Raw genomic sequence first — 25,242 nt, 5'->3', positions numbered from 1 at the left:
GATGTTGCCCCTTCCCTGCCAAACTCTACTAGGGCTGTGGCCAGAAGAAAACAGTCCCCGAGGGAGGGAAAGGGGAGCGTTGGGGGAAGAGACAGCAGCTCTCAGAGCTGCAGTTTTCTCATTCAAACCAATAAGAAAAAGACAATAGGAAAACGGACTCTTCAAGATCAAAGAAAGGGATGGAACAATATGCAAACACTCTGGAAACTAGGAAATGGCTAGTTAGCATCCAGTGATTGATAAAGAGTTACTGAGGTGCCAGCCTAGGCAGCGCCCTGCTTCCAAGTCCCCTATCCCCTACCCTCCTCAGACCTAGGCCACTGGAGGTAAACAGAGGAGATAAATGGCAGAGGAGAGTTTGGAGAGAGGGGCGGTGAAGAAAAGGGAAATCAAGAAGTGCAGTGGGGTAGGGGTGAGAGGCAGAAAGCGTGTGGCTCGGGCCCCGCGCCTCTGAGGAAGGAGAGGGTGACCTGGGATGCTCTCCCCTCCCTTCCCCCCTCCCTTCCCTGGGGAGCTGCCCCCATCCGGCCGCAGCCCTGGCGGGGTGGGGGAGGGACGAGGGCAGCGCCGAGGGGAATGAATAATTGAAGTAGAGGGGAGGAGGAAGAAGAGGAGAGGAGGAAGAGGAGGAGGCGGGAGCCTCCCGCACAGGGTCCTCCCCACTCCGCACCCCACCCCCTCCGCCGCCCGGAAGTCGCTCCCCGCCTCCTGCTCCGCCAACATGGCCGCGAAGTCGGATGGAGCGGCGGCCGCGGCCGGCCCGGGGCCGGAGGGGGCGGCCGGAGGAGCCCGGAGTGGTGCGGGCGGGCGCGGGGAGGCGGCGGCAGTGGCGGCCGGGAGCCCTGTAGTGACCGGGGCGGGGGGCTCGGGACCGCGCTACGAGCTGCGGGACTGCTGCTGGGTGCTGTGCGCGCTGCTCGTGTTCTTCTCCGACGGCGCCACGGACCTGTGGCTGGCGGCCTCCTACTACCTGCAGGGTCAGCGCACCTACTTCGGCCTCACGTTGTTATTCGTGCTCCTGCCCTCGCTGGTTGTGCAGCTGCTCAGCTTCCGCTGGTTCGTCTACGATTACTCGGAACCCGCGGGCGCCCCGGGACCCGCCGTCAGCACCAAGGACAGCGGGGCCGGAGGGCCCTCCATCAGCACCAAGGACAGCGCCGCCGCCTTCCGGACCAAAGAAGGCAGCCCCCAGCTGGGTCCTGGGCCCGCGCCCTCCTCGGCCAGCGCCTACCGCCGCCGCTGCTGCCGCCTCTGCGTCTGGCTGCTGCAGACCCTCGTCCACCTCCTGCAGCTCGGCCAGGTCTGGAGGTAGGATAAGCGCAGGTGGAGGGAGCTGAGCTTGAGGAGTGGGGGTGGCGAGGGTCTACCTGTCGCCCCAACCCTAATCTGACCTCTCCAGGCCCCCTTTGCGTCCTGACCTCTGCCCCGCCCCACCCTATTGCAGCTCTGATTTCTTCTCTGCCAGCTTCTCTCTGACCTCTGCCCTCAAACTCTGACCAACCCCAGTGCCATCCTCTCTGATCTGGCCATTGAGGGAGGAAGGAATGGGACAAGAAGAGAGAAAGTGATCCTCGGGGGGTGTGAATGAGAAGGGCTGAAGGGAATGTGTGAAGCTTGGAACAGGGCCCCAGAGCTCCCTCCAGCCCACTCCTCTGCCTGAGTGCCAAGCCTCAGCTTAGGAAAGATCTCGGAAGTCCTTCCTTGCTCGCAAAGGGTTCTCAGTTTGGAATTGCAGTCCACTCCCAGCCTCCCGGGAGAAACAGAATTTGAGGCAGCTAAATGAATATCCCGCCCAAACTTTTTGGACTTCTGGTTAAGGGTATGCCAGACCCTGCTGAGAAGCAGTCTGGCTTCTTCTATTTCCTAGGAGTCCCCCACTCTCTCCCCTACCCCAACAGGGCCAAAGGGATTTGGGATCTTCAATCTGAGATTAGATGGCCACTAGCTGTCCTTTAATCCCAGGGCAGTAAAACAAAACTGAGGCTTTGTACAAACAGCCCACTTCCAGTCTGTCTGCTGAGCTGAGCTAATTGTAGACAGGGGAGGCGGGGGCCGGTGGGGGGATTCTGAACCTGGGGTTCCCCTTGAATCAAAATTGCTCTGGTAACTTAGGTTCTACTGTGCACTGAGAGAATGAACTTGCCCACTATGTGATCTTAGATAAACCTCCCTCCAAGCCTTAGTTTCCTCACCTGTGAAACAAGGGAGAATCCCTCCTTGTCTCATCTCACTGGTCTACCATCACCTTTTCTTACTTGTTGGGATGATCAGGTGAGAGGAGGTCTATGCGAACCTTGCAGACTATAATGTATTTTAGGAATGTAATAGATTATCATGATCACAGATGTGGGGAAAGCACAGAAAAAGTCAAAGTCACTATAGAGATGTAAAGTGTGATTACTGCTGTTGTTATATTTATTCTGCTACTTGTTAACACATTCTGCCTAACTCAGAAGATTCAGTACTGGGCTGAGGGTTGGAAACAGGACTCCCAGGGTTTGTCCCAGCTGCTCACTTGCTGTGTCACCCTTGTTGTGTTGCTGAGTTTCTCTGTGCCTTGGTTTCCCCATCCATGGCTTGCTGAGATGATGTGTATATTCCATTTAGCTTGCCCTGGGGGAATACGGAGGTGGAGCTCTATCCACACAAGGTGGTGTTATTATTATTAGCTTGACACATAAAAATATTCATGTCTACATCCAGGAACTAATCTGCATTTATCATTCTGTGCCCGAGTGGACAGATGGTGATAGATATTTTTAGATTCTGAAATGGTAACTTCCTATTCTTGGCAGCCAAACTTCATCCCCCTTTCCCTTTAGCCTAAAGTGGGCCAGCTGCCCCTCAACTCACTGGCTACCTCAAACCCCCTCCTCCCCTTGTTCAGAATCTACTTACAAGAAACAAATACTTCTTTCTTGAAGATAAACTGAGTTTCCCTTAAACAGGGCAAAAAAATGACCATGGGGGTAGGGGTGAAGGTCTCAAGAGAGTGGCTGAAGATAGCTAAGGGTCCCTTAAGCTCCATGGCTTCTCAGATACAAGAGCTATTTCTACTCTCCCCCATATTTAAAGTGAGGGGATTGGGATGAGATGATTTTGCAGGGATGACAAACTAATGATCCTGGGGTTGAATATGGCTTACAGAAGTGTCTTGTTTGGCTTGTATAATATTTCAAAAATCCAGAGTTCTAGCTTCTCTTGGGGAAAAAAAAAAAGGAATCTAGGAGTATCAGGCCTGTAGCAATTTAGACAGGGGATATTTGCTTCAGTTTGTCCAGTTTCATTCCCTTTGATCACCTCTGGACCATTTCACTTAGGCATTAGGAGTATGAGAGCCTTAACTTATAGTTCCATAACAATTATTTTATTAGGCACTCACTTTGTGTCAAGCCTGTTGGTTGATTTTTTTACCCATTTCATCTCCTGTGTCCCTCCTAATACTCCTGGGATGTGGTTGTATTGTCATTCCTACTTAACAGCTGAGGGAATGGATGCTCAGAAAGGGGACATCCTTGCCCAAGGTCACACAGCTAAGGAGTAGAAGAGCTGGGACTCAGTACTCTCTGTCTTCAAAGCCCAAGTTCCATTTATCCACCCTGCAGTTCTGCCACTAAAGTGTTCCCCAAGCTCAAAGAATTATGAGTCTGAGAGCCCAAGATTCCAGGAGATAGAAGCCAGAGCTTCTGCTGCACTGAGATAAGAATGTGAAAGGAGGGGGAGGGATTTGAACATTGTGGGCGAGGATGGGGAGAAAGTGTATTGTGGGGATCATGCTGGACTGGGAGCGAGGATCAGGAAGCCCATGGCTCCACCGAGGTTTGTAACTAGCTTGCTAGGTGACCTTGGGTAAGACTCTTCCATCTCTGGGCCTCAATTTCCCTGTATGTAAAATGAGACTATCAGATCTGATGACCTTAGGAGCCTTCTCTTTCTGGAATTCTGACACTGGGACTGGTAATCAGAGCTAAAGCCTCTGGACCCCTGTCCCCAAAGCTCTGGATTCTAAAATGGCTGAGGGTCTGGCTAATGGAGGAAAACCCAAACGAGATTGAGAGAAGCCACTGGGGCTGGCATTCCTAGAAATTAAGCAATGTTGGCATATGTTTGCTTACCACGTGAAATGTTCCCACAATGAACATGTTCACTGTTTGGCAGGCCTTGGTGCAGATGTTCTGAGTGGTAGAACCTGGAGTAATGAGGGAAGAGAGGTATGTCTGAGCCCTACAGGATCCAACCTGGGAGACTGGTCAGTCCACCTTCTGATCCCACACCCTCAATTCTGAATAAAATACTTTGAATTATAAAAATTGCAACTCCTGAAGCTTATACAATGCTGAATCAAAAGTCTGTGTACTTTGAGGAGCCAGGTAACACAGACCTGTGACGGCACATGGGTTCAACTGATTAGGCTGGATTCTGTCCCAAACAGCCCTGTGGAATGGGCATTATTATTATTTTAAACACAAAATGGAGCCCTGAGGAGGCAGAGGAAGGGAAGGAATTCATGGATCCTGTATACCCAACAGGCCCTTTATGAGGTGCTCCAGACCCTGGCTCTCATCTTACCCTGAAACCTCCCCTCTGGTGGCAATTGATATACCCCATCAGACAAGAAAATGAGGCTCAGAGAAGTCAAGTAACTTGTCCAAGCTCATCCACTGAGGAAGTAGGGGGAGGGGAGGTGCCTAACCCAGCTTTCTCCAACTCCCAACGCCAAGTCCTATCTCTGTCACCCCCACACTGGCTGCATGGGAGGATCCCTGAGCCATGGACTCACACAAAGATGACTCCCTGAGAAAATCGACCACAGATCTTTCGGTGGGACATGAAGCTGGCTGTGAGCTGGACAGCAATCTGTGTTTTCATCCCTCCCTGGCTCCCCAGCCCTAACCCTCTGAGTTGTTAAGCCACTCAGGGTTGTTAAGCCAATTAAAGTCCTAACCCTGTCTTCTCTGACCCTGTGGGCAGCAGAGCAGTAAACCATGAATCCTGCTTTCCCTAATCTTGAACTCACTGGGCCCAAGCTTTGCCCAGATAAGCATAGTTTGCTAAACCAATTAGTGGGAGATGATCTGGCATAGGATTCCTCTGAGGCTGTCAGGATCTGCGGACCCGGAGGGAGGGATGGAGGGAGGCAGGCAGGCCGCACTTTAGAGGGAAAGGCCTTACCTCTAAACACTACCTCTATGCCCACCACTGCTCCCTCCTTCTGCCTGCTCACACACCTGCACTCAAGAGAAGTTCTGAAATGAATTAGTGACCAATTGGGTGTGAAAGTCAGCTTCTGGGTCTTCTCTCTGGAAAGCTAGATTATTGGCTTAATGGTTAAGAGTCCAGATTCTGGATTCATATGTCCTCAGCTTGCTTTCTGTATCTGATGGTGACAAGCTATATAATCTCCCAGTGCCTGATTTGCCCCTTTATCATCTAGGGCCCATCATAGTACCACCTTCTGGGTTGTTCTAGTTTCGTCTGATAATGCGTGCTGAGGATTTAGAGAAGGGCTGGTCCCATTCTTAAGTATTCAGGACCCTTGGAGGTGAGTAGTGACATCACTACTCCCTTTCATCACTGCGGAAGATTTGCTCACTTCGCACATGACCAAGGAGGGGGCAGGAGGGCAAGAGGGCCTCAAAGGTACTTGTTCATTTAATCTGTAGTCATTCATTCCACACATATATGGGGCACCTACTGTATACCAGGCACTGTGCTACATGCTGGGAATAGAGTGGCGAATAAGACAAAGTCTCTGCTCTCGTGGCCATCAGTAGTCTAATGGGGGAACCAATAAACAAGTAAAATCAAATATGATATATATTGTAAACATAATACAAAATCTAATGGGTCAACTGATAAGTGCTATGGAAGAAATGAAACAGCTCAGGGGGCTACAGCGTCCCAGGGAGGAGGCTGTGGCTCTTTGAGGGAAGGTGGTCCAGGCAGGCCCCTGCCAGGAGGTGGCATAGGGACAGAGGACTGAATGAAGTGAGGGTGAGCTGGGTGGAGGCCTAGGGAAGGATGCCCAAGGCAGAGAGAAAGAGAAGAGCAAGGAGAAGGCCCGTGTGGCTGAAGCAGAGGGTCCGGGACAGTGGAGGGGATGATGGTGGAGAGGCTGGCTGGAGCTGGGTTGTGCAGGGCTCCATAGGCCATGGGAAGACGAGGCCTTTCACTCGAATGAAGCGGGAGCCCCAGAGAATTTGAGCAGGGAAGGAAGCGGGTCTTGACTTCTGTTTTACAATGTGCACCCTGATTGTCAGAAAACAGAGTGGTGGGAGGCCAGGATAAGTCTGGAGACCTGGGAGGAGGCCGCTCCATGATCCGGGTGAGGGAAGATGGGAGCTGGACCAGGGTAGTAACTGGGGCGGGGGGGTGCGGGGGTCGGGTCTGTTTCAGGCACAGCGGACAAGGTGCCTGTCCCTCTTAGTATCTGTCCCTCTTTCGTCATTTTCCCCACTGGGGCCAGAATGTTAATGATTAAGAACTCACACTCTGGAATCCGCCACATACATCCTGTGTCTGCCACTTCCTGTGATGGGGGCAAATGGCATAACTTGTCTGTGCCTTGGTTTTCTCATCTGCAAAATGGACATTCTAATAATGGTACCTTTCCCATGTGGCTTGAGGCGCGAGTTAAATTAAATAATGTATACCTAGTGCTTAGCTCAGCGCCTGGAACACAGGAAGTGTGCAAATCTCTTCAGTCTTTACTTTTTCAATTTTGTTTTGTTTTGTTTTTTACTATTTGTATTGTTCTCTATTAAACTGGTCAGGGGTTGGATTTCACAGTGGTTTTCAGACTCTTTCACAGCCTTCACACCATCATTTCAACCTGAAATCTGAGTCTCTCTTTTCTGATATTTGGGTTACCTATCTAGGATTTTGTTTTGACTACCACAGCTGAAACATTTTACAAGCTCCCAACCCCCTGCCCCCGCGCCCCACCTCCCAACTCAAGGATTATCCGCAAGGTTCCTCCCTGCTCTGACTTTGCAGGGTTTTTCCAGGCCAGCCTTGCCACCCACCTCTTGGGATACTCCTCTCCGGGAGGTGCTCCCCTGCCCCCCATCCCCTTCTATCTGCCCATCCGGCTGCAACAGGCCATTAGAGCTGCTCCTAACAGACACAGCGGCGGCAGTTGGGCCCAGCGTCCCCTGTTTGATCTATAAAGACCACACAGGAGAAGCCCTGTGGGGAGGATGGAGGGCTGCCAGGAAATGGCTTTGAACCCCAGCAGCTGGGGCGAAGGTCCCTAGGGAGAGAAGGAAGATGGGTTGGGATCTACTCTGGCCTCTCCATTCACTACCCTGCCTTTGTTAGGGTCTTGAAATTCCTCCCCTGGGAAATCCTATCAGCCTCCAGTTCCCCCCACCCAACCCCACCCCATCCCGCCTCCACCTGCAGCCGGAAGGATATTTCAAATGCTCAGCTCAGGCATTGCCATTACTCCAGAGCCAGAGGGCTAGCCCAGGGTCCCCTCTGCCCCTCGAGCAGGTCCGGATGCTTTAGCTTGGCGTCAGAGCCCTTTGCCTCTTGGCCTTTTATCTCCTCACTGCTCTGACCCCCTAAAAAGCAAGCCACACAATTTTTCCCTTCATGCCTCTGAGCAGCTGCCCGTGGTCCTTCTAGCAACACCCTGTCCCATTCTCCTCCCAGTGAAATTCTGCACATCCTTCAAAGTCAAGCTCAGAAACCTTCCCTGAACAAACCCATCCTGCCCTCAACCCTTCAGACCCCACCTCCCACTCCCTCAGTCAGGCAAGTTGTTGTTGTTGTTTAAGCTTTAATTTATTTATTTATTTGAGAGAATGAGACAGAGCAGAGAGAGAGCATAAACAGTGCGGAGGGGCAGAGGGAGAAGCCGACTCTCCACTGAGCAGGGAGCCCGGTGCAGAGCTCAACCCAGGACCCCAGGATCATGACCTAAGCCAAAGGCAGACACTTAACCAAGTGAGCCACCCAGGCGCCCCAAGTTGTTGCTTTCAGTCTAAAGTGGAAATTGTTTATTTGTCGTGTCTGTTTATTAAGGAACTGTAGGCTCTTGTTGAAACCTCAGGTGGCACAGAAAAGGTACAAAGACTCCTCTCCCCTCAAAATCTTGGGGGGCACGCACACAGGTGGGGTTATGGGAGATTTCCACTTACTAATTAGATATTTCTTGTATTGCTTAAAGATTTCCTTCGGTTTTTAATTAATTAAGAAATACATGTATACGCTCACCTGCTTTTAGAAAGCCAGATATTACTGAAAATTTTAGTTACCTTTATAGAAACTTCAATGAGAACATTCCTCTTCACCACAATTCTGTCAAGTAGGGGGTGTGGCGACAAAGAACGAGGGCTGTGGAGCTCAAACTCTGGCTCTGCCTCGGGTGACCTGTATGACCTTGGGCAAGTCACTTAACCTCTCTCAGTTTCCTCATCTGTGAGGTGGGATGGTAACATCCCATGGCTAGACGGGTAGCCATAATGAAGGCTTATTGATAAATGTAAGGAGCCTGCTTTGCCCAGGACTCAGCATAAGTGTTCCATTAGTGTGAGCTAGACTTACTGGCCCATACTACAGTTGTGGAAATACTGTACAAAGAGCTAACAGCTTGTAAGAGCTAACAGTTTGTAAGTAGCAAAGCCTGGGCTTAAAGGGATGCTGTCAGGCTCCCAAACCCACATGTGTGACCACCAAGCGACCCTGCCTTCCGCTAGTTAAGAGTATTCTTACAACACAATCAACCATGTATTGCTTTGGAGAGGGGGAAAAAAAAATCAGAAAGATATTTTTAAATTTTGATTTGATTATAAAGTACCCATTGTTAACATGCTGGGTTCTTCCTCTCAGACTTTGCCCTCTGGGCACAATTACTCATTCCTCTCCAGTCCCACAGTCCCCATCAGATTCTGTTGTGATCACCTGCCCACCTAGCTGGTTTTCCTACCAGATGACAAGCCTCTGGGAAGGTGAGGCTTTGTCCTTTCTTTTCCCTGGGCCTCATGGTGATTGGCCCAGAGCAGAGCCTCTGTTGCTGTCGGGGACCCTGCACTTGGCCAGCTTCGGTGAGGTCCCTAGTAATCATTAGAACGTGAGTCTGTTGAAGCAGGCTTTGTGTCCATGGCTGATGTGGGGGTGCTAAGGCAGTGTGGGACCCCAGGGCACTGCTGGGGTCTTCTAGGCCTCCATCTGCAGCCTTCCACAGTGGCAGTGGACAAATACAGGCTAAGGGCAGCAAATTTATATTTGTATAAGATGTGGTCGGAACAGTCCTGGGGCTAGGTTCCCAGGAGGATGCTGGTGTGGTGAATGGCTGCCTCAGAACGGATCCAGTAGGTGCTCAATAAATGTTCTTGTAAACTGAATGGAATGTTTGAAATCAGAATCTTGAGCAAGACACTTCCCTGCCTGGGATTCAGTTGCACCATCTGTCAAGTCCAATCAGGGGCTCGAGAACACTGGGTGAGTTCCCTAGGGCTCAGATGTGAGGGCAGGGTAGCTGAGAGCTTGGGGTGATGGTGGGCTCATGGCTCCATGATTTCCTCCTTGTGTGACCCCGGGCAAGTTGCCTCAGCAGCCAGAGCGCTGGTCTCATCTGTGAAAAGGGGATGGTGAGAGTACCCGCCTCATAAAGTTCTTGTAAACGTGTCCTGGGATCACATAAACGCATGGGACTTTCACATATCTATGTTCAGGAAATATTTACTATTATTGGCCCAAGTAGCATCCCATCTCACTTACTTAGTCAAAATAGGGGGAGGAGGAGGGGCGTCAGAGGTCTGAACGTTCTCTAACCCTCATCCACAGACAGCCTTTCAAGGAAGGACACTTTTTTCCTGTGGCTCCAGAGATAGTGTGAAGACAGATGATAACCCAGTGTCCAAGAGAGGCAGAATCTGGGTAGGAACAAGACATCCAGACAATCAGGCTGTCCAGGAACAGAGGGGACGGTTCCCAAAGCCGTGAACTCCTCGGGGCCACCCGCGTGCAGACAGGAGCAGCGGACTTTGGCAGGGAAGCGACAGCAGGGCCTCCTGCCCTCCGTTTGGAGGGTAAACTAGATGATCTGCAAAGCCCCTTACAGTTTTAAGACTCTGTGGATCGAACTTGGAGCCTTTACGAGGCTTAGCTGTCACACCACGGGTTGCAAATCAGTGGCCTGTGGACTTGCGGGCAAATCCAGCCCAAGGCTGTGTTCGTGTGTCCCTACTGTTTGATGAAACCTTTCATTGTGGAAAAAATTTAAATATACAAAAGTGGAGAGAACAGGATAATGATGCCCCCTCCCCCCGCCCCCGTGCTACGGCCCTGCTTCGGCAATTAACTCCTGGCCAACCTTGCTTTATCTAGGCCAGTGGCATCCAATAGAACTTTCTGCCGTGATGGAAATGCCCTATGCCAGCACTGTTCAATACAGCAGCCACTAGCCATGCATAACTATTGAGCATTTGAAGGGTGCCTAGTGGACTGAGAAGCTGAATTTTAAATTGTATTTAATTTTGATCAATTTAAACTTAAATAGCCGTATGTGGCTAGAGTAGGACACTTAGATGTTGGACGCTATAGGTCTGGATCCTGTCCCAATTTTTTCCCTTCCATGTTATTCTGAAACAAATCTCAGACATCATGCCACTGCATCCATAAATATTTCAGTACATTTCTAAAAAGTTAGACTTTTGGGTGCCTGGGTGGCTCAGTCGGTTGGGCGTCTACCTTCGGCTCAGGTCATGATACCGGAGTCCTAGGATGGAGCCCCGCATTGGGTTCCCTGCTGGTAAGGAGTCTCCTTCTCCCTCTGCCCTTCCCCCTGCTCATGCCCTCTCCCCCTCTCTCTCTCTCAAATAAATAAAGTCTTTTAAAAAAATGAAAAGATAGACTTTTATAAAAAGTATAACTAAAATATGTAATACCATTATCACACCTTAAAAAAAGATTAATAATTTCTTAAAAATTCATATGGTAGGGGTGCCTGGGTGGCTCAGTCAGTTAAGCATCCAACTCTTGATTTCAGCTCATGTCATGATCTCAGAATTGTGAGTTCAAGCCCCAAATCAGGCTCTTTGCCGGGCATGGAAGCAGCTTGGGATTCTCTCTTTCTGTCTCCCTCCCCCACTGCCCCTTCCCCATCGCCTCTCCCTCTCTTAAAAAAATAATAAAAGTAAATAAAAATTCATACGGTGTTTTTAAAAATTAGTTGCCAACATTTCCAAATTGGAATTTTTTTTTTTGGCACAAATATTCTCATATCCATCTATTCCTAAAAAACTGAAATTCCGTCTACTGGGCTCACATTCTCCCAGGGCAGGAATCAGCTAGAGCAGCTCTGCTTTCTAGACAAGACACCCAGCTCTCTATTCCCAGAGTACCCCCATAATAACAGCGTGGCCTCTCCACCTTCTAGGGGCTCTTGGGCCAGGGACAGATAGAAGTGGTACTTTTTGCCTTCCTTGGTCTCCAACTACTTTCAGATGCCACCAAGAGACTGGACCCAGCCCTCTTCCCCCACTGGCTCATGCCTGGCCACACAGGGACAACTCTGCCCGGGGATATGAGAAAAAGAGAGAAGTAGGAGGGTTTGGAGCAACGAGCCCTGGGCTAGAGTATGGGGTACTGGACTTTAGTCTCTGCTCTGCATCCATTTCACAGGTAGGGAAAGTGAGACCCAGAGAGAGGCAGAGATCTGGCTGTATTCATACAGTGAAGGGCAAAAGAGGTGGGAACCTGGTCCCAAAGGCTTTGCTGGAGGGGGACTGCCTGCTTCCCTGCTGACTGAAAAGAAGAGCTGATGGCAGTGGGTGGGAGGGGAGAGGGTCTCAGCTTTTCAGCCAGAGCCTAAAATTAGTGGCAGGGAAATGTTTGGCCTTAGCCCAGCAAAAAAAAGAGGTGCCGTGACTTCGTAGAGGGCTGCTAAGGAGGAGGGAAACAGCCCGGCTCTCAGCGCTGCACGAAATAGGAGCCAAACGTGTAAAATCACATTCTTTTCTGACATTTATGACTCATTTGGCTGCCAACCCCAGGAAGGTCCCATTTTGCATCCTTACAGGAGCGCTCAGCATTGAGGGATAGACAGATGGGAAGGGAGCCTCCAGGCCATTCCCTACAAGAGCTTTCTGGGCCCCATTGCAAAGAAGGGGAGGGGGTCCAGTTTGTCCCAGAGGACTCACAGACTCCATCTGGGTCCTCAGGGCCTGACTCAGCTTGATTTGCACCTGGTGGTGAAATGCGGTAGACACCATTCCTGATTTGAGATGCAGCTCTGATGCTTCTGGCCGTTGACCTTGGGCAAGTCACGTCTCCAAGTGCCTGCTGCTTGCTTCTGGAGTCGATGCCCTTCTGTGGGGGGCCATACTCAACTCTCAGCTGTAATTCATCTCCCACCTTCCTCCCTTGCCTCTCCCCTCCTCTGCTGCCCACAGAATGCTCCCTCTAAAAGACAGAGGTACGAGCTAGCTGTACCATTGTTCCCTTGTTTAAAACCTCTCCGTGGCTCCCCATTACTCTTATGATAAAGACCAAATGCTTCACCATGTTCCCCTTCCCCCCTCACTTTCTCACCCCCTTCTCCAAGCTACAGCCCTTCTGACCATGTACTGCTTCCTGGCCACTCAGGACCTTTGCCCATGTTGTTCCTCCACCAGAAATTCCCTTTCCTCTCTCCTTCAGCCAGTTAACTCCTGTGCCTGCTTCAGATCACAGCTCAGTACCCACCTGCTTTCCCTGACGGCCACGCCCCCTGCAAGCAGGACCAGTCCCCGTCTTCCTCAGTGCTGGAGCCCAGAGTCCTGTTTGGAGCATGTCTGGAAGCCAGGGAGTGTTTGTCCCCGTTTACACGCTGATTTAAACAATGTCCAGCTCTCCTACTTGGGTCACACCAGGTGGGCTGGGTCTGTCTTGCTCACTGTTGTGTCCACCAGCATTTTAGCACAAGTCTTGGCACACGGTAGGTTTTTAAAAGTGCTGGGTGAATCGATGTCAAATAACCCTCCTCTTTTCGGTCCAGAAAATGGCGATCGTGCCCATAAAACCTCCCAGGGCTTCAGGGAGGATTTTAGCCAAGTACATTCAGAAGGCCTTCCAAAGAGTGGCAGTTGTTTTCAGGGGAAGGACAAAGACCCCCAAAGAAGACCCTGCCCTAGGACTCCCTGCAAAGGGACTTCTCTGACCCTCTGCCTCCTGGGGACAGATTCAATGAGCACCTGGGAAAGCCAGCCTGGGAGCAGGTCTCAGGTCTACCAGGAACTAAACCGGAAGCTACAAGGCCTCCTCTTCCTGCTGGGTTCTCTGAGTCTCCCAGCCTCTTGAACCTCCCGCCGGTCGAGCGCCCACCACTGGGCTGGAAGTTTTATGCATATCACTATTTTCTGATTACATAGCTACCCCATAAAGTGGGCATTGAGCTGAGGGGTTCAGGGCGGGAAGCAGCTTGCTCAAGACTACGCAGACAGTAAATGATGGATTCAGAATCTGAACACAGGTCTCCCCCGGGATTGGGTCCTTTCCCTCTGCCCTTGACCGCCTTTCCCTGGGGAGCTTCCAAAGCAGAGTTTGTAAAGTACATTCACACATTCACTCATTCAAGAAACAAATAAATATTGAACATTAACTCGATGCCAGGCCCTGGGGCATAGCAGAAAACAGGACAACCAGGGTCCCCGCACCATCAGAGAGACAGGTGACAAAAACGGAAGCGAGAAATTAGGCCATTTCGGGGGGGAGGGTGTGATATGTGTTAATTAAGAAAAGAAAGCAGGATGACAGGACGGAAAGCCGCCAGAGGGGCAGGTAGAAGTGCTTGGGGGGGGGGGCAAGAGGGGGAGGGGGATCTAGGAAGGCCTCCCTGAGGAGGTGACACGGAGGTGAGATGAAAAGAATGAGAATTCAAGTCCCTTCTAGGCAGAGACCCAGAGGCCGGAATGGGCCTGGGGCATTCAGGAAACAGCTGGGGACTCATTAGAGGGGAAAGATGGAGGGAGTTGAGGTCCTAGAGGTGGACAAACCTGGATCTCAAGGTCACAGTGTATTGTAAGGTGTGGCGTGGCCTGATCTAGGATTTTACAGGATCCCTCAGGCAGCTGTGTTAAGACTAAGCTCCAGGAGGGCAAGGAAGGAAGGAGACCAGCGAGGAGGGAGGCCGCCATGGCTCAGAGTTCAGTGGCCGGCCCCAGAGTGATGCCACCTGGTGGAGGGAAGTAGTTGGGTTCAAGACATCTGCCATCACCAGAACTGGACAGGTGGGGTGAGGGGTCTTATGGAAATCCCTTTCCCTAGGCAAGAATCCTGTTACTAGGGCTCATTTTGCAGAGGGGGACTGAGGCCTCCAGAGGGCCTGGACTTTCGCAGAAAGTCCAGTGAAGGATTGAGCCTGGGTCCCCTGACTCCAGTGACTACGGTCACCTCTCCTCCTGTTTTCTCTGAACCCGTGCCATTCCAGGCAAAGCTTTCAGGTCCATCCCTGCCCAGCATCGATCTTCGCTGGCAGCCATGCCGCCCACATTCCGGGGAACCGAGCCACCTTCCCCGAGGCAGGGGCCCATGGAGAACCAAGTCTGAGTCCTAGGTCTGACGCTAATTTGCTGTGGGACTTGATACAACTTCCACTCTCTTTCTGGCTCTGTGTCTTCATCTGTAAAGTGAGGATGGTAATAGTGCCCCACCTCAAAGATTGGCTGGGAGGAACGGACAAGCTGTATGACGAGGCTTAACGTACAGCTGGTGCTCAGTAAATGTGAGCTATTATCATTATTATTCACACCTGCATACTGTCCCCCTACAGACCCGCAGAACAGTAAGGGGCTCAGCTCGCGTGGGGTCTCTGCTCCTTCCTACCAGCCCTGCCGGCTCCGTGCCGCCTGCTCACCTTCCAGAGTCTGCAGGCCTGGCCCGGGTGGGAGACAGGAGAGCGCGCCGTGCAGGGAGGTGGTTCCTGGATGGAGCCCTAGTGGGGGAGCCGCTGGAAGCTGCTGTGTTTTTGGCCCAGAGCCATGAGGGGGAGTGGAAAGGGGCGAGAACACACACTCAGAGACGCCGAGACCGACAGATGGAGGAGCTGAGGATGTGAGAGACGCAGACAGACAGAAAGAGACCCAGAGTTGGGAGAGGAGGAGCAGGCAGGGGCGGATGGCAGGAGAGCTGGCAGTCATGCCGAGCCACGAGATGAGCAACAGACCACCAGACAGACCCAGCAGCCGAGAGACTGAAAGATAGACGCACCAATACGCACGCCCAGAATTCTAGAGACAGACAGACGAAAAACCAGGCCCAGTATCCAAAGGGACAGATAAGCTATCCTGACATCCAATGGACAGACAGACTGATTTCCCAGCCTCGAAGAGCAGACAGACAGGCTGACCCAGGACCCTAGGGTCAGTCTGACTAGTATTTGAGTAACAACATGACCTCTAGCACAGGGGACAGGCAGGTGGACTGACTCAGGGTCTCAGGGCAAGACTGACAGATTGACAGATAAACAGAAAAATAAACAAGCTAACCCCTCATTGAAAGGCTGATTGGAGTGGCAGACAGAGAGAGTGGCCCAGACCCAGGATGTGAGGCCAGACAAAAGGACAGGTCCAAGCTGGCCTTCTGCATGGAGACGGAGGCCCAGACCAGAAATCCTGCCTGGTACTGGAGACTCCAGCTGACATAAGAAGCAAAACCAGGAGAGAGCAGGGCGACCCAGACACTAGGCCCAGAAGCTTCCTGGCTTCTCGGGGACATGAAAGCCCTTCCTCCTTCCTTCTACCCATTAGAGAGGAGCCCGTTGCCCCCCACCAGCGCAACCCCGTCACTGGCCCAGGTCTGGGGGACGATGGGAGGTTCCTGGGTCACAGAGATAACCAGACCCAGGAAGCAGGGAATGAGCTCCATCTGTTTCTTGACCCTGCTGCCTGCTCTCAGAGGCAACGGGGTCCAGAAGAGATGGCTTTACGGAATCCTGAATAAGATTTCACACACTGTCTGCTGCCTTCTCTTCTCCCTAGAGCTGTGTGTTTTTTTGCCCCCAACCCCACCTTGAACAGGACACACTTATCTGCTCTTCCAATTTCCTCCAGGACATGCTTCTCTGAGCACATGATAGGCAGTCAGCAAATTAGACACAAAATAGACTCCTGAGCGCCTGTTCCCACACGGTAAACCTGTCTGTTAAGTCTGGTTCACACTGGCCTCGGGCAGTTGAAGTCAGTGCTGTGGGGGACCCAACCAGGTGAAGAAACACCAAGGAAGCCTTCCTGGAGGAGGAAGGACAGAAATGAGTCAGTGAGGACAGGAGTTGCCCAGCAGGAGTCCTGGCAGTAAGCAAACTCTGCAAGGTCAGGAGAAAGACACAGGCAAACACTCTCTCTTTATTCATTCAACAAATATTTATTGAATGCCTACTACACATACGGATCCTGGGGAGACAGGAGTGACCAAGGCCACCCGAGTCCCTACACTCGTAGAACTGCAGTGATAAAACAGAAAATCAGATTGTTTGATAGCGTATGTTATGAAGAAGATCAGACGGGGCAATAAGACAAATGAGAGGGGTTTGGTGAGGGCCGGAGGGCCACATGGGATGGGTGACCCGGGGGGCTGCTCTGAGACGGTGACATGGGAGCCAATAAGGAGCTAGCTGCAGGAGGATGTTGGGGGAAGGGCATTCCAAGCAGAGCAAGTAGCAAGTGCAAAGGTCCTGAGTCAGGAACATCAGACTGGGTTCGAGGAACCTCCAGGGCAGCTGGAATGCCGGCAACAAAAGAAGCAGTGGCTTGAGATGAGAAAACAAGCAGGGCTGGATGGTTTAGGGCCTGCAAGCAAGGGAAACCCTTGAACTTTATTTCAAGTGTGACGTAAGGCCCTTCCTTGGAAGGTTTTGAGAAGGGGAATGACGCGATCGGACTGGTTTTTCAAGTACCCCCACCTGTTGCCACATGGGGAATGGACTACAGGGTGGCAGGAGTGGATATAGGGAATGCACCGAGAAGGCGAAAGATGATGGTCTGAACCGGGGTGGAGAGAATGGATGGACTGTTAGAAATGAGACGTACTCCCTCCCCAGGTGGGATTCCTTTCTCTGAAATGAGGCATCCTTCTCTGTGGGTGGTATTCGTCCCATCTGTGGTGAAAACCAACTTCTTCCAACTTCCCTTCAACTAGAGTGGAATAGGGTGGGCTTCCTGGAGGAGGTTTCAAGGGAGGCTGCTTGGTGATCAGGAGCCAGGGTCCTCTGCCTACCATGTGCTCCCTCTCCCTATGTGCACACCCTTTTTAGTGTACAAATCATTTTCAAACCCATCACCTCATTCAATGCTCACAACAGAGAAGAAAATGAAGCTCAGAGAGGCAAAGAGACCACCTGAGGCCACACAGCATCCAGGTCAGGGCTGGGAAGCAAATCCACAAGCCCAGCGTCTTACCATCTTGCCTTTCACCCCAGGGGCTGTGACACAGGCAGGATGGTGAGTGCTGGCCCCTTCTTAAAGAAGGTAAAACTGAGGCACAGGGAACTAGGTTACATGTCCTGGGCAGGGCTGTTTTAAAACCTTTGTGGGCCCCACATCTATCAGGCATATTAAAATGCAGCCACATCAAACACCAAATGTAAATTATATATAACCAGATAAAAGCCAAATTGCGTCGACCGGCTGATATCATGTTCTGTTTTGCAGACATTTAATTAAACATTTATTAATTTTGATTCTGCAGTTTTTCCCTGTGTTTTAGAGCCAATTTTTTTTCCCAGGCCTCCAACAGTTTCCTAGGCCCGTGAAAACCTTGCAGGCCCTTGGCAACGAGAGTTTAGTGCCGGCTGGAAGGAACAGTCACGGTTTTGGGTCCTGTTGCCAAAAGAGGCAGAGTGAGGTTGAACACAGGTCCTCTCATCCCCAGATTGTGCCGTGGTCTTTCCACACTGCCCAATGCCACGTTTTTGGGATTCAGAGGCCTCCTTTCTTCCCCTCCCCTTCCCTACTCAGCCCACAGCAGCCTTGGGCTGGGTGAGCCCTTTGTCTGCTGTTATCTGGGGCGGGGGGCCCTGGGAGCCAGCCGAGGAGGGGGCAGGAGTGGGCGGGGAGGTGGGCAGGCAGCCTGTCATGTGGTGATGGATGCTGGCCGGGCCAGGGCCTCCCTCATGCTGACCCGGGCCAGGAAACAGATGGTCCTCCAGCCTGAGAGAAACTTCCAGGGTGTCGCCCTCCCCCCAACTCCCCAGGCCCCTTCACGTTGGACCAGCTGGTCTTTCCTTTCTGTTCAGAGCCAGAGCCACAGGAATGGAGAAGGGAATAGGTCTGGGGGAAGAAAGAGGCTGGAAAAGGTAGTCTATGTTCGGGGCTCCCCCGAAGCCCTACAGGGCGTCCTGGTCTCTCTCGTAGCCCACCCCCCCACCCTTGGCCATCTCCTCCTCTGCTCTCTGCCCCTCCTCGGTGCCCTGCCTTAGCTCAGCCTGTCAGCTCAGGCCTGGACCAAACTCCAGCCTCTCCTGGCTTTCCTCCAAGCCAGCCTCCAGAGCGAGCTTTCTAAGCCAGCAAGCTGATCACATCCCCCTGACTGTGGGATAGAATTCAGAATTAAAATAAAAGATGAAATCTTCAGTCCAGAATTTGATGCCCTTCACAATTCCAGTCTTCCTATGGCCTTTCCTGTGAAAAGCCACCCCTCCAGGCCCTGCAAACCACTGGCCATTACCCTAAAAGGCCGTGCCCTCTCATGCCTCTCTGCCTTGGCCTTGGCTGGTTCTTCCGCCTGGAATGTCCTTCTCCCTCCTTCCTGCCTTCTAATCCTACCCATGATTTAAAGCTGAGATCAAATGTTTCTTCCTCTGGGCAGTCTTCCCTGATCTCCCCGCTCCAGCTAAAGCTACCCATCTCTTCTCTGGGTTCCATAACATCTTAGAGCATCTATTTCAGGTCTTACCTTGTCTCTGTCCCACGGGACTCTGAGATACTTAAGGGCACAGGGCCTGGCATATAACAAGCGATCAAAATATATTTGATACATGAATCTATGCTTCAGGGATCCTTATGGCAGGGGGGATTCAGGGGCCTTAAGAATGGAAAGTACAGGGAAACAAATTTCTGTGCATCAGAAGAAACACAATCCCGGTTTGGAGGTGCTCAGAAGCTCCAAGAGGTGGGGACTCCCCATCCTGGGGAGCACACAAGCAGAAGGCGTAAACACACGGGGCTGGGATTTGCCAAAGGAATTCTAGCATTGGATGGGAGAGTTAGACCAAGGGGTCTTTGCTTTTGTTGATTCTGCTTCTGAGGGAACAGGCCTCTTCCCCTTCCCAGCTGCTAGTTCCACACTGTGTCATATTGAAGATGTTTCTACAACATTGATTCATGCTGGGAAGACCCAGGGATGGGGAGGAGGGCCCTGAATGGGATGTTTCTAGCCATATTTTGGGGAAGAGAGTTTGAGTCCCAGAATGGTAGCTCTAAAAGGATCTCCAGAGTCATCAAGCCCATCTTTCTTGTTGGCAGATAGAGAAACTGAGGCCCAGGGAGGGCTATGCCACTCCTATGACTGGGATACTCCTCCTGGGAAACTCTGGATATCAGGTGATCCCAAATTCCAGGGACTACCCTGATGCCTCTCTTGGGGCTGGCAACACACAGTTGAATATAGTGGGCCCCCAGGTTCCCAAACAACATCTTAAAAATGCCAGCACTTGGGACGCCTGGGTGGCTCAGTTGGTTAAGCGGCTGCCTTCGGCTCAGGTCATGATCCCAGCGTCCTGGGATCGAGTCCCACATCGGGCTCCTTGCTCGGCGGAGGGCCTGCTTCTCCCTCTGCCTCTGCCTGCCTCTTTGTCTGCCTGTGCTCGCTCTCTCTCCCTCTCTCTCTGACAAATAAATAAATAAAATCTTTTAAAAAAAAATGCCAGCACTTAAAATAAAAAAAATAAAAATAAAAATAAAAATAAAAATGCCAGCACTTCTCATCTTGTAGTAGACCCCCAAACACCTGGTTCTTGGATCTCAGATTCAAGTAACAGGATCACTGAACCTGTGTTGGGATTTTCCTCCCTGATTTCTGGGGCGATAACTTCTGGAGGAGTGCTCTCTAGTTTCAGCAAAGGATGCGCCTGCCCTGTGAATCAGAGAACTCAGGGTTTGCAGGGTCAGGATCTGTGGCTGCAACAGCCCAGGGCAGAGCTGCTGGGCAAAGAACGAGGACACGGAGGAGTCCTGGGGGGCGGGCCCCTTCTTATCCTACACGAGCACTGCACTTTCCAGGTGCAAAGCATTTTCAAATCCATTTCATCCTTACAGCCACTTTGGGAGGTTTCACTAAGGCTCAGAGAGGGTCTGGCTCGAGGTCACACAGTAAATTAGAAGCAAAGTTGGCACTTGAACTCAGGACTTCAGAATCCCTTCCATACCCCCTACTGGGTGACCAGAGTTCCATTCAATGAAGACAAACTTGCAATCATGCCTGCGTTCACTCTTTGAGCCAACACTGACTGAGCACCCATTGTGTGCTAAGAACTGAGGGTACAGCAGTTAGCAAGCTGCCCTGTCATCCTCAAAAAGTTCAGAGTCTGGGGGAGATGGATGAAGAAGTAGGCAGTCACAGCCCACTGTGGGTTAGAGAGAGCCTGTGTTGAGAGGTCCCTACCCCAGGTAGAAAGCGGTCAGCAGAAGTTTCCTGGAAAAGGTGACTTTAAAAGCTGGAGTCTTGGAAGAAAAGCAAGAGTTACCGGGAATGGGGCTGGAGTGGGGCTGGAGGACAGGGCAGGGGGTTCCAGTGTGGTAAGAGAGAACATTGGGAGCCAAGGTCTGTGGCTTGTGCAGAGCAGCTGGAGCCATAAAGTTTGTTGAGAGAAATTGGCTCAAGAGGGAGCAGCAAAGTCTCACCTGCCAGGGGACCTATGAGCAGCTTCCCTGTGCCCTATGGAGAAGAACTGGGCACTTAGAGGTGGGGTTGGGGAACAGGCCAGAAGCTGGGGGTTGAATGCCTGGGTTTGAATCCTGGTTCCACTGCTTCCTAGTTGGGTGACCTTGGACAGGTGGCATACCTCTCTGGGTCTCAGGTTTTCTCGTCTGTAAAGTGAGGACAATAGCGGGTCTAGTGGAACCTCAGTGCACTGTCAGGTGTCAGGAATCCTGAGATAATGATGATGAGAATGCTGAATTAAGGGCTTACTTTGTGCCGGTGCTTTAAGCTAATGAGCCCATTCGGAGTTCCTTCGACAGTCCCGGAGGCGATTGTTCCGATCTGTCCATTTTACAGCCGAGGACACCCGCTCTGCTGGGCGCAGTGAGCGACGCCACCCTGCGCACCTGTCCCCCCCCCCCCCCCGGCGCTCGCCTGCAGGCCGGGGGTGGCTTGAGAGCCGCAAGGGGGACGCGAGCGCACGGAGGCCTGAGCACGGCGTCCCTCCCGCAGGTACCTGCGCGCTATGTACCTGGGGCTGCAGAGCCGCTGGCGCGGGGAGCGGCTGCGGCGCCACTTCTACTGGCGGATGCTGTTCGAGAGCGCAGACGTGAGCATGCTACGCCTGCTGGAGACCTTCCTGCGCAGCGCGCCGCAGCTCGTGCTGCAGCTCAGCCTCCTGGTGCACCGCGGCGGCGAGCCGGACCTGCTGCCCGGTGAGCTCCGCCCTCGCGCCCGCCCTCGCCCCAGGGCTCGCTCCTCCAACGCAGTCCGCTGCAGGGGCACCCGCCCACTCTTCCTACCACCCCCACTTCGGCCCACTGCCGTCAGGGATTTGAAGGCGCCCCTCCTCCCGCTACTCTCATCACCCTCCAGGCCGCTGGAGACCCCCATGTCACCTCCGGTGGCCCAGTTACCCTCCATGTCCGGAGGGGCCTGGTCCCTCCACCTCCTTACCTCCCTTTGGGACCGCTGGGTGCTCCCGCTCTCCCCCTCCTCCCTTCCCCCTTGCCAGAGCAGAGAAGACCCCATTTCTGCTAAGTCCAAAGAGGCCCTTGACCCCATCACCACAACTCAGATCCTGCCCTTCATTCCCCAAACTGTCCTGATCCTAGATTGCATCCACCAGGGGCACCCCTGACTCACAGATCTGCTCAGTCACTCTTGGTGACTGAGGCTGTTTATCTACCCTCATATGGTCTTTACTTCCTGAGGACTCCTACCAGCCTTAGCCTGGGTCCCCGGTTCTCACCCCCAACCTTGGCCCTCCCCTAACTCTGACAGACCAGGCCAACCCACTCTGTGTCAGAAAAACCACACCCCCGGGAGTCCTCCAAGCTCCTCCCACCCAGACACGGTCCATACCACCTTTGATGACCCAAAAGACTCTATCACCCCCTCTCAGGCCCTTCAGGACCCCTTGCCCAGGATACTGGGCTCCAGTCAAAACTTCCCACCGCAGATGTCTTCCCATGCCCTCAGCTGTGCTCAGCTTGGATACCCCTCTCCACCACCCAGCTTCAACCTGGTGGCCTGTAGCTACTAACTGTCCCCTCCTGGCTCCTCCATACCCTAATCATGACCCCCCAACTCTTCACCTTCTTTCTTGCTCCCAGAATCCTGGACCCTAATTTTCCACCCTCTCACCGAGACCCCTGAAACCCGACATCCCTGTTCTAGAGACCTGGCCCTGACCCTTATGAAGACCAAAGTCACCCACCTTCCTTCTTCCTTTATGCTCCTCCTCCTGCAGAAGTCCCCAGCCCCATTCACACTCCCTGCTCCCATCACTGCTCTGGAAGACTGCCCCCCCAGACCCTCCCCACAGCCCTGATTTATAGACCCTTCCCTCACAGCTCCTCAGAACCCAGCTCCTGACCCAGAACCCTCCCCCTTTCCCCAGACCCCGCACCCGGCCCCTAACCCAGACCCACCCCTAACCCAGCCCACCCCACCCTCACCCTGTCTCTGCAGCCCTGTCCACCTCTGCCTCACTCGTGTCCCTGGCCTGGACGCTGGCCTCCTACCAGAAGGTGCTGCGGGACTCACGGGATGACAAGCGGCCGCTCTCCTACAAGGGCGCTGTGGCCCAGGTGCTGTGGCACCTGTTCACCATTGCAGCCCGCAGCCTGGCCTTCGCACTCTTCGCCAGCGTCTACAAGCTCTACTTCGGCATCTTCATCGTGGCCCACTGGTGCGTCATGACCTTCTGGGTCATCCAGGGCGAGACGGACTTCTGCATGTCCAAGTGGGAAGAGATCATCTACAACATGGTGGTGGGCATCATCTACATCTTCTGCTGGTTCAATGTCAAGGAGGGCCGCAGCCGCCGCCGCATGACCCTCTACTATTGCATTGTGCTGCTGGAGAATGCTGCACTCACGGGCTTCTGGTACTCCAGCCGCAACTTCTCCACTGACTTCCACTCGCTCATCCTAGTCTGTGTGGTGGCCTCCAGCTTCGCACTGGGCATCTTCTTCATGTGTGTGTACTACTGCCTCCTGCACCCCAATGGGCCCATGCTGGGTCCCCAGATGCCTGGCTGCATCTGCCCGGAGACCCCAGGACCCTGTGGCCCCCCAGTTGATGCTGTCACAAGTCCCCCAAGGTCCCTGCCGAGGACTACAGGTGCCGAGAGGGATGGGGTCTCCGTGGGGGGCGAGCGTGCGGGGACCCCCACGCCACCTGTCTTCCAGGTGCGGCCTGGCTTGCCTCCCACCCCAGTCGCTCGTCCTTTGCGGACAGAAGGGCCTGTCATTCGGATTGACCTGCCCCGGAAGAAGTACCCTGCCTGGGATGCTCATTTTATTGACCGACGGCTCCGGAAGACCATTCTGGCACTGGAGTACTCCTCTCCTGCCACGCCTCGGTTACAGTACCGGAGCGTGGGGACCTCCCAGGAGCTGCTGGAGTATGAGACCACGGTGTAGGCCACAGTGTCCCCCACCAAGAGGGACAGGCTTGGCTGACCCCACATCAACCACAGTGTTGAGCCCGGAATGTCAGGGCCACCCAGCTAAAGGGGTGCAGATCCATTGGTCCAAGGGTAGAGTGGCCCACCCCTGGGTACTTTCAGGGGAGGGGACAGCCTTGTGGAGGCCTCAGCCCTAGGCCCTGTTTTCAGCCCTGTGGCCCATTTCCTAAACTCCCCTGAACTAGGGCCCAGGGCACCAACTGGTGCTACCGTCCTCATTAGCTGCCCCACTTTCATGAAGGCCTCCACACCACATCTGGTGCCAGGGGCACCCCACACTCTCCCCTGCCTGGAGTCACCCACGTGTCGCTCCCAGTGGACCTGCCAGAGACAGGGAACTGCCTGGGGCCCATGACCTAGACGCTGTGCTCCTCAGGGGGCGTGGGGGGGGTGGGCTGCTTCTCTGGGGAGAGGAGATCTCTGAGAAGGATGGAGGAGACCGTGGAAGATGTGAGGGAGGTGGGGGCATCTGGTGGACCAGGTTGGTACAGTTCCTGCGAGCTCCGAGGGCCGGATCCTGGGCAAGAAGGGAATGAAAGGCTGGAGTTGGGGCGGATGGGGAGTAGGGGTGGGAGCGGAGAGTGCTGTAGCTGAGAGGAGGAAGAACCCTGAGGCAACTGAGTGGTCAAGGCCAACAGAGGCACAAAGGGATTAGCAGGTCTGGGGGAGGGGTACCCTCAATCCACCGCGCAGAGAATGTTCCCAAAGTGAACTCCTCAGGAGACACCCTTTGTTGTGGGCTCTAATATGAATGAGGTTCCGGACACCTCAGCTGAAATGTTTCCAGGAGCCATCCTTTGTTCTAGATGAGAATCTAGAACATTCCTTCTAGATAAAGGTCTTGAATACAACAGATAAAATGTCTAGGAAGCCACTCTGGGCTCAATTATACATGAGGTTCTAGCACATTTGACAGAGAAACTGTTCCAGAGAGACATTCTTAACTCTGGATTAAGTTTTGGAACACTTGGCTGATAAAATGTCCTAGGGAGTCCCTCTGATCTGGATTCTGTGATGAAGGTGAAGGCCCTGGAGCCCCGCTATTCTGTTCTGGGAGGTTCTAGCTGCTGCCATGGGGGGTGGGGGAGGGGGCTCTAGAGCCCCATGTAAGTGGAGTAGTCTAGAAATGGGTGCTCCAGTTCTAGATTTCTCAGATTTATAGTTCTATGCCCCATCCACCTTGGTCCACAGCTATCGTCCCCAGAGGAAATTGTCATCCTAACCCTTGAGACATTTCAACTGCCAACTGGTTTCCAGCTGAAAAAAATTAACTCTGGGGACATGACATACATCTTGGCTCTCGGCCACTGTGCAGATGCAGCTCTCTGGGATAGCAGCTGGAAAACTGGCTTGTTTTGCCTCCGATCCGACAAATCCCTAGGACCAGTAGTCTATTCCCGAACATTGTGGAGTGCCCATGGGACCAC

The 25,242-nt window shown here is 52.8% G+C and overlaps 1 protein-coding gene across 1 annotated transcript; it reads left to right on the top strand.

Annotated features, from left to right (window-relative positions):
* The first annotated feature begins 721 nt into the window (after positions 1-721).
* On the top strand, positions 722-24,083 carry XKR7 (XK related 7). The gene is made up of 3 exons (XM_044262343.1): positions 722-1,308; positions 21,355-21,557; positions 22,816-24,083. Exons 1-3 carry the CDS (start codon positions 722-724, stop codon positions 23,769-23,771), a joined length of 1,746 nt encoding a protein of 581 aa, XP_044118278.1. The 3' UTR covers positions 23,772-24,083.
* Positions 24,084-25,242: the final 1,159 nt, after the last annotated feature.

This window comes from Neovison vison, chromosome 8 (genome assembly GCF_020171115.1).
Source record: "Neovison vison isolate M4711 chromosome 8, ASM_NN_V1, whole genome shotgun sequence".
Classification (NCBI taxonomy): domain Eukaryota; kingdom Metazoa; phylum Chordata; class Mammalia; order Carnivora; family Mustelidae; genus Neogale; species Neogale vison.
Note: the sequence above shows the minus strand (reverse complement) of the source record. Positions and strands in the feature narration are given on the sequence as shown.